Raw genomic sequence first — 9,812 nt, forward strand, 5'->3', positions numbered from 1 at the left:
CTCGATCTCAGACACCTGAACCGTGCCCTCATGAGACGGCCATTCAGGATGATTACATTGAAGCAGATCCTCTCGCAAGTGTGCCCAGGGGACTGGTTCTTTTCGCTGGATCTGAAAGATGCCTACTTTCAGATCCAGATAGCCCCCATCACAGGCAATTCTTGAGATTCGCCTTCGAGGGAGGGGCATATCAGTACACGGTCCTTCCCTTCGGACTGTCACTAGCTCCCCGCACTTTTACGAAGTATAAGCGGGCTCTTTCCCTGCTGAGACAGATGGGAATCCGCATCCAGAATTATCTCGACGACTGGCTCACCCTGGCCCAGTCAGAGAACGAGCTATTATCCCACAGAGCCTTACTCCTCAGCCACTTAGAGTGCCTAGGACTCAGGGTCAAACTTTGCCAAGAGTGCGCTGTCCCCCAGTCAACGGATATTGTTCCTGGGAAAAGTTCTCGACTGAGCCCGAATGAGGGCGGTAGTCGCGCTAGATCGTGCACTGGCTATTCGGCAGCTCGCGGCCTCACTCGAAATTGGAGCCCTTCGCCCTCTCAAGGCATTTCAGAAGATGTTGGGCCTCATGGCCTCTGCGTCTCCAGTACTTCAGCTGGGCCTGCTTCGCATGCGGCCCCTTCAGTACTGGCTGAAACCACAAGTTCCGTCCCACGCCTGGTGCCATGGACGCATGCGTGTCAAGGTGACCCGGGCCTGCGTAGCAGCTCTGGCCCCTTGGAAAGACTCTCAGTGGATGGATCGGGGCGTGCCCCTGGGTATGGTCTGCAGAAGGAAGGTAGTCTTGACAGATGCTTCCAACATGGGTTGGGGAGCTCTGTGCGATGGCAAACCAGCTTTCGGCCATTGGTCGAAAGAGGAGAGTCGGCTTCACATCAACTGCCTGGAAATGTTGGCAGAATGTTTGGGCCTTCGCACCTTTCTGCCAGACCTAAGGGGATTCATATATGAACCGCCAGGGCGGTCTCTCCTCGAAGCGCCTCTTTATTCTGGTAGAGCGCCTCCTGGAATGGGCGCTCCCTGGAACTTGCGTTCGCTAAGAGCAGCGCATGTGTCGGGCAGGTTGAACCAGGGAGCGGACATGCTATCCCGGAGCAACATCCCCTCAGAAGAGTGGATGCTCCACCTACATACAGTTCAAAGAATATGGAAGATCTTCGGCAAGGCAGAGGTCGACCTCTTTGCCTCAGAAGATAACTCTTACTACCCAATTTACTTTTCGGAAGGACAAGGATGCGTTGGCCCACGACTGGCCCAACCTCCTCCTTTACGCTTTTCCCCCGATCGCAATGATCCCATAAGTAATCAGGCGAATCAAGTAGCGGAAACACAAGGTTCTGTTGGTGGCCCCAGTCTGGAGCACCCAACACTGGTTCGCAGAGCTGTCTCAGCTGCTTCTAGCAGCCCCGTGGCCCATCCCCCTGAGACGAGACCTTCTCTCGGAGACAAACAGAATGATATGGCACCCCCAGCCCAAGCTGTGGGCTCTGCACCTCTGGCCTCTCGATGGGAGCCTGCGGACCTCCCCGAGAGTGTGCTAAACACAATATCTCAGGCTAGAGCACCTTCTACAAGGCGGCTCTATGCCCTTAAATGGTCTGTCTTCTGCGCCTGGTGTATGGCCCGCGGCGCAGACCCAATTTCCTGCGACATATCTCTGATATTGCAGGAGCTGTTGCATAAGGGTCGTTCCCCTTCCACGCTCAAGGTCTATGTAGCAGCTCCTATAGCTGGCCAGTCGGTGGGCAGGAACAACCTAGTTGTTCACTTTTTGAAAGGGTCTAGGAGGCTCAACCCACCTCGCCCTGTCACTGTCCCTACATGGGACCTGCCCACGGTGTTGAGGGCTCTGAAAAGCCTTCCTTCCGAGCCGCTACCTTCGTCCCTTGACGCTAAAAACTGCTCTGCTACTGGTGTTAGCATCGGTAAAGTGTATGGGTGATCTGCAGGCGCTCTCGGTGAGCCCGACCTGCCTTGAATTTGGGTCCAACGACTCCAAGGTCGTCCTGAAGCCGAGGCATGGTTATGTACCTAAAGTGCTTTCGACTCTGTTCAGAGCACAGGTGATAGCTCTTTCGGCGCTTCCTCCTTCGGAGCAGGACCAAGAGCTAAATCTCCTCTGCCCCGTCAGGGCATTGAGAATATACATTGAGCATTCCGCCCCGTTCAGGCAGTCGGATCAGCATTTTGTATGCTTCGATGACCGCACCAGAGGGTCTCTGGTTATGAAGCAGAGACTTTCCAAATGGATAATTGACGCTATCAAGCTAGCGTACTCTTCCTTGGGCCTTCAATGCCCCATGGGAGTAAGAGCCCACTCAAAAAGAGGCATTGCCACTTCCTGGGCTTGGTCTAGCAGAGTTTCCATTGCAGAAATTTGTGCAGCGGCCTGCTGGGCCTCGCCGTCCACATTTACCAGGTTTTATCATCTGGATGTCCCGGCTTTACAGGCTCGGGTCCTTTCTGCTTAAATGGACTTACTCTGGCAAAACCAGTGCTAAGTCAGGCGTTTGCCTTCTCTGTATGCTTTTGGCCCCCACTGGGTTCCGAGGCTGTGCGATTTTTCTTGGAACGATTATTTAGCGGTGAGCGTGATTTCACCAAGTACAACATCTTCCTGGATCAACATCCTTGTTGATCCTGGAACAACATTCCAATCAGCCAATCAGAATTGAGATATAACTTTTCAGGAAATATCTGTTTTAGTCTTAAAATCAGGGTTAGGTGCTTCTACACCCTTGTTAATCAGCTATCATTTCCCTCTGATTTTAGGAATAAATTATGGGTAAGGTTAGGTTTAGGGGTAGGGATTGGGTTAAGTCTATATTTTTGGACAATAATGTTGATCCAGGATCCTCAAAAGATGTTGATCCAGGAACATGTCTTACTTGGCAAAATCACGGCGACCTTACTTAGCGCCGGGCCGACCTCTGTGAGTTTGGCCCTATCGCTTCCTGTGGGGCTTCCTTGCAATTACTTGGTCCCTCTGGGCCCTTGGTACTCAAGGCAAGTTCAAGCATTGTTCGTTCCTCTAATATAGCACGGCGCGATTGTACTGGTTCCCCAAAGCGTCTTAGCAGACGAAGTACGATTGAAGTATCGATAGGGAACCTACTCGGTTACTAACGTAACCACGGTTCCCTGAGATACGGGAACGAGTACTGCGTTGCTGGCCGTGCTATGTAGCTGCACGACTCGGTCGTCGCTTCAGTCGAAGTAACCTGAGGATCCTATGGCGAAGTGCACGCTTATATAGCCAGATTCCCCGCCCAAATTGGTGGGCTCTGGCGGGCTGTGTCGCCATAGGCTCATGCAGCTCCGCTGCTGAGCCATTAGTTCGTTTTTAATACACTGCACGAACCAATGGCCGAGTTTTCCCAAAGCGTCTTAGCAGACGCAGTACTCGTTCCCGTATCTCAGGGAACCGAGGTTACCTTAGTAACCGAGTATGTTTTGTTTCCTTGTGTTCCCTTGTTTCCTGGTTCTTGCACGTGTATATATTTGTTGATGTTATTGTTGTTATTACTAAAAGTACACTGCATTTAGATCCTGCTCTCTTGCTTTCTGAGTTTGCCCATGTATCTTTCCTTAATTAAATAACCTCATCTCATGGTCTTAAGAGTACAGTGAGTTACATTACCAATTGAGATGTTCACTGGTGTATCGGTTGTAGAGCTGGTGTTAATGCCGTGAACATCTGAAAGTTTGAATGAACAGTAATTAATAAGCACACTTCTTTTAACACCGCTCACACATCTTACACACTCTTTTATTCCTTGTTTTTACCTAGAGACACAAGCACACTAGCACATCTGTTCAATTCTACAGATTCACAAACATTCAGTCAAAACACAATCAACAGAGGAAACATCAGACTACATTACCAGCTGAGCTCGTCTCTGGTGTGACTGTTGTATCAGGGCTGATGATGTTAGTAGCAGCTGAAAAATATAATGACTGATGAATATAAATGAATCAACAATAAAAAAGGACACATGAAAATGTCTGCAATTATCTACAACTGCACATTTCACTCTCTTCTATCCCTTGTTTTTACCTAGAAACACAAACACACTCACACATCTGTTCAATTCTACAGATTCACAAACATTCAGTTAAAACATTAAAAGGAAACATCAGACTACATTACCAGCGTAGCTCATCTCATGTGTGAATATTTCAACAGAGGTGAAGATGTTAGTAACAGCTGAAAAAAAAAAATGACCGATGAATATAAATGAATCAACAAGACAAAGGACACATGAAAATGTCTGCAATTATCTACAACTCACAAATTATCTACAACAAACACAAACACACTCACACATCTGTTCAATTCTACAGATTCACAAACATTCAGTTAAAACGCAATCCAACAGAGGAATCATCAGACTACATTACCAGCTGAATTAATGCAGTACTACAGAAGACGCAAGATGGCAGGGTTGTTCAACCAATCAAATGAAGAGGTATTTCAGCACTGCCCACATGTAGAAATGAAATACTTAAGCCATAAACTGATTTGTAAACCACAAACAAAAAAGGAGATGTCGAGCCAAAATCTAATTTTCCATTTGTTATAAAAAAAAAAAATGTAAAAAAACGAGCCATCTTACTATTTCTGGAACATCAACTGTCAATTTTTGGCACATACAGAAAAATGAAATATTGACCGTTTTTAGCATTTTTCATTTGCCAGATTGAATGGAATAATTGAATGATTGGATGATACACGGAGCCGATTACATATATCCTACATTATTTTTCATAACTTAAATGACCTCAATTCTCTGTCTTTAGAATACAGTGTTTTACAATACCAGTTGAGCTGGTGTTAATGCTAATTGCTAATTTGGCCAGTGGTTATGAAAACATGAATGATCATTTCTTTTAATGGGGTGCGCTGTCGCCCTTTCTATGTAAAAATCAGTCAAATCATGTAATGTGAATGTCGTACAGTCTTGCTCGAGACTAAAAAAACAAGTTGAAAGCGTACCGAGCCGCGGAAGAGACACTGTTTCTCAAGCGCTTTCCGCGAGCGCGATTCGAGATGGAGTGAAACATGGACAAATCCGTTTCATTCATTCGTTCATAACCACTCATGAAGTCAACTCCCAATACAAAATATCCTTCCATAGAGTACCCTGCCCGTCGAAAAATTACGCTAAAGGGGGTTCCTGAGCATTACAAAATGACGCCAAGGGGTCTTCTTCTTTCGTTTTTTGGTGGATCGCACCAATTCTCATGCATTACTATTTCCTATTTCCCACTGTTGTTGCCAACTTTGAACTATTTGCTTTTTAATGATTGCTTTCATTTCATATCTACTCTATGATACTTCCATTTCTATACTGGTGTCCAGGACAGCTTGTTTCACCAATTTATCTGCTGCTTCATTCTCTTTCACTCCCACATGAACATATTAAAACCTTCTTTAAACCTGCTTTGCTTATACATCTTAAAGCCATCACTACTGCAATTAACTCTCCTGAAAAAAAATTATAACTTATTTGAAATCCTCATCTTTCTGCAAATTTGCAATTTTGTAATGACAAATAACTATACCTATTTGTTCATTGTGTGGATTTTTTGATGCATCTGAACAGACTTGTGTTAAATGTCCATACTCTGTCCCCAAATATTCCCTTACCCAGACTTCCTTAAATTCACTCATACCTTCTTTCTGTCTAGAATCTAACATTTTTAGATCAACTATAGGTTGAGGCAAAATCCACAAAGGAACTGCTGATAAAGTAACTCTTCAAACAATACTTAAACCTTTAACATCTAATCCTTCTACTAAATCTACAACAATCCATCCAAAACTATTACATTCCTCTTTTCCATGCTCCCAACATTTCTCTAGTACTCGTATTGTGGGATGTGAATTATCCTGTGCCATTAGATTTGCCAAATATACTGCAGTTAACGGTTGTCTTCTTAAATTGAGAGGAATTTCACCCACTTCTACTTAATAAAAAATAACGACTGATGAATATCAATTAATAAACAGAGGAAACATCCGACTACATTACCAGCTGAGGTCATCTCTGGTGTGACTGTTGTATTGGTGCTGCTGATGTTAGTACCAGCTGAAAAAATAATGACAGATGAATACCAATGAATCCACAAAAATAAATAAATAAATAAATAATTTAATTAATTAATTAATTAATTAATTATAATGTGTACAATACTCAAATAATACTGTGTACAAATGGTACACTTAAATATATTTACCAGAAAAGTATGTGAGATAACAACAACTTCACCTGACCAAGCCTGACACGTGAAAACTGCACTGAAAATGCTACATATAATAATGCCCTAGCATACTGCTTGGGCACCAAGTAATTTAGACTAAATTAAAAAGCCAGTTCCAGTACTTCATGCCTGAACCCCATGCAGTAGACTAGCTTGATAAATGTAGATCAAAACAATATGAATATATTTGAGTGCTTCCAATAAAAATGCTATATACATGTAACACATGAAAAATTACGAAAAATCTAGTTAAATTTTTGTTCGAATGAATAGAAGGTACACGGACCTGGGAGTAAGAGTAATAACATATCAAAAGAAAATAAACAACAAAACTCTTTACAGTTCTCATCACATTACATTTATTAATTTACTTTAGTACGATGACACCATAAACTAAAGAAACTTTTAATATGAGGGTAAATAGAGGGTAATGCCTTAAAAATATTACACATTCAAATACACATTCAAATAATTAACATGGTCAGAATGTGCGTGAAGAGACACACGCCAAATTGCCACCTTAACAAGGTCAAAATATGCGTGTCTGCAAGTGCTACAGAAACACGGTCAAAATAGCCACCTTAACACGGCCAAAATGTATGTGTGGAATTTTCATGCATTCTGTTTAAAGAGTTTTGGCCCCGTCTGCCTTCCATATTTTCGACGTGCAGGGTGCTTTAAATAGGGAGCCTTTGGCGTCAATATGCAGACACAAAGGGCATGGGAATTTTATCGTCATGATTAAATTATATAATAATTTTGGCACAACTGCATATATGTTTGGCTGTGATTTTTCTATTTAAACATTCACAACAATTGTATTTACATTACACTATTAACACATTTTTGAGCATGTAACCCTACTCATAAACCTATCCACTTGTCAATATAAAATACAGAATTTAAAAGGTAGATACAACTACAGTTGTCAGACCCAAGGACTGCTTGTTGTGTTTTCTTCCCCCATGTGCTCTGTTTGACTTAGTTTCTGTCTTCATCTGATTGTATCATTTGGTTCAGGTGTGTTTCGTTAATTATCCTCATTTGCCAATGTATTTAGTTCTAGTCTGTTTCTGTGTTCCCTCGTCCAGTGTTAAAGTTAACGTTGTGTATGTGCGTGTGATTCCTGCCTGCCTTTTGTGGATACGCTCTGTATGGGTAATTAAAGACTGTTTACATTATTCTTCTTCTTTGTGCCATGTTTCGGTGTCCCGAAACACCAGGGGGCCCCCTTGCTCTCAAAGATGATTTAATTTTAGTTTCGTTTTTGAATTTGGCCAGCGGTTATGAAAACATGAATGATCATTTCTTTTAATGCGGTGCGCTGTCACCCTTTCTACATAAAAATCAGTCAAATCATGTAATGAGAATGTCGTACAGTCTTGCTCGAGACTAAAAAAACGAGTTGAAAGCGTACCGAGCCGCGGAAGAGACACTGTTTCTCAAGCTCTTTCCGCAAGCGCGATTTGAGATGGATCTGAACAGACTTGTGTTAAATGTCCACTCTGTCCACAAATATTCCCTTACCCAGATTTCCTTAAATTCACTCATACCTTCTTTCTGTCTAGATTCTAGTATTTTTAGATCAACTATAGGTTGAGTCAAAATCCACAAAGGAACTGCTGATAAAGTAACTCTTCAAACAATACTTAAACCTTTAACATCTAATCCTTCTACTAAATCTACAACAATCCATCCAAAACTATTACATTCCTCTTTTCCATGCTCCCAACATTTCTCTAGTACTCGTATTGTGGGATGTGAATTATCCTGTGCCATTAGATTTGCCAAATATACTGCAGTTAACGGTTGTCTTCTTAAATTGAGAGGAATTTCACCCACTTCTACTTAATAAAAAATAACGACTGATGAATATCAATTAATAAACAGAGGAAGAAGACTACATTACCAGCTGAAGTCATCTCTGGTGTGACTGTTGTATTAGTGCTGCTGATGTTAGTACCAGCTGAAAAAATAATAACAGATGAATACCAATGAATCCACAAAAATAAATAAATAATGTATACAATACTCAAATAATACTGCGTACAAAGGGTACACTTAAATATATTTACCAGAAAAGTATGTGAGCCTGACACGTGAAAACTGCACTGAAAATGCTACATCTAATAATGCCCTAGCAAATCTACTGCTTGGGCACGAAGTAATTTAGACAAAATTAAAAAGCCATTTCCAGTACTTCATGCCTGAACCCCAAAATGTAGATCAAAACAATATGAATATATTTGAGTGCTTCCAATAAAAATGCTATATAGCATGAATGGGTGTATAAACCTGCTCGGTGGTTCAAAACATGAATTCCAACATTACATTTAAATCATTAAATCCCTGTACCCTGTACCCTGTACATTGTGGCTCATATGTAAAATTTTTGTAATCTATATGACTTTTAAGCCCATCCCAGAGCATTGGAGAAGATAATGAGAACATATCATTTCAGTCTGTTTCTCACATAAAGGACACATGGCTTGGAAGACAGCTGTATAGCCTATATGTCATATGGATTACTCTTAGGATACTTTTATGATTTTGTAGCTTGATGGCTTCACACTAGGCTACTTACATAGAATAACAGAGATGATAGTCAGTGCTCTTATAAAACCTGAAATATGAAGAAAAAGGAAATCAATGAAAATCATAATCTTATGACAATTAACAACTTCAAGAAAAAAAATCAGTTTTGAGTTAACTGCATTCATCATCTGACTTCAGTTCGTCTTATAAAGGTTGAGTTGAAGGTTGGAGTTTGTTGGGGCAGTGTGAACTAGTCTTTACTAATCATGACAAAAAAACAAAACAAATACTCACTTTTATGAAGAGAGGAAACCATTGTCAGTGTTGACAGTCCGATGTATTTCTCTGTATCCAAAAGCCAGTTCAGAGGATGAGCTTCCTTTACTGTTTAGAAGGAAAAAGCAAATTAGTTTGGCACTGATGCATAACTTCTTTTGGTTTCCTCTTTGTGTCAAACACACATGGAAAATTCCACTGAATTTATTCATTTACATGTTACAAGAGTTATAAGCGAGGAGAGATGTAAACATTTCTATTTTAAAAAGAATGAAAAGATAGAACTCCTCACATTCAAATGCCTTTGTTTCCAGCATATTTTTTAAAATGTGTAAATTTTGTATTAACATATAAAGTTTAACAACTGAGACATAAACTGAACAAGTTTCAGAGACATTTGATTAGCAGAAATGAAAAAGTCCCTAAACAAAAGGGAGTATCAATTACAAAAGTTGCAGTGAGTATCTTGTGTGTCAGGAGCTGCTTTAAGTAATATAGTACATCCTCATGGACTGCTGCAAATTTGCTGTGAGATGTTACTCTACTCTTTCACCAAGTCACTTGCATGTTCTTGAATTTGTCTGGGGGTAAATATGGTCACAAGTGGTCTAGCATTACAAGGATGATTAGCTGTCCTTCCTGTCTCCCTGAAGCACTGTCTTAGGTGTCTTACATTACAGACATTAATGACTGTTCCATGTGCAAAAATTGTTTATGGTTCATTGA

At 41.4% G+C, this 9,812-nt stretch overlaps 1 protein-coding gene across 1 annotated transcript in view; it reads right to left on the reverse strand.

Annotated features, from left to right (window-relative positions):
- LOC107747177 (mucin-5AC-like) overlaps positions 1–9,563 on the reverse strand; it is a 36,452-nt gene extending 26,889 nt beyond the window's left edge. Inside the window, exons 1-8 of the mRNA XM_016561613.1 lie at positions 9,534–9,563; positions 9,105–9,194; positions 8,860–8,898; positions 8,185–8,241; positions 6,047–6,103; positions 4,162–4,218; positions 3,896–3,952; positions 3,652–3,708 (exon numbers count right to left, since the gene is read on the reverse strand). Coding sequence (XP_016417099.1) covers positions 3,652–3,708; positions 3,896–3,952; positions 4,162–4,218; positions 6,047–6,103; positions 8,185–8,241; positions 8,860–8,898; positions 9,105–9,126 — 346 coding nt within the window. The 5' untranslated portion in view covers positions 9,127–9,194; positions 9,534–9,563. The remainder of the gene's footprint in view (positions 1–3,651; positions 3,709–3,895; positions 3,953–4,161; positions 4,219–6,046; positions 6,104–8,184; positions 8,242–8,859; positions 8,899–9,104; positions 9,195–9,533) is intronic.
- Between the last annotated feature and the right edge of the window lie 249 nt (positions 9,564–9,812).

This window comes from Sinocyclocheilus rhinocerous, unplaced genomic scaffold (genome assembly GCF_001515625.1).
Source record: "Sinocyclocheilus rhinocerous isolate Xijiao unplaced genomic scaffold, SAMN03320098_v1.1 scaffold1310, whole genome shotgun sequence".
NCBI classification, from domain to species: domain Eukaryota; kingdom Metazoa; phylum Chordata; class Actinopteri; order Cypriniformes; family Cyprinidae; genus Sinocyclocheilus; species Sinocyclocheilus rhinocerous.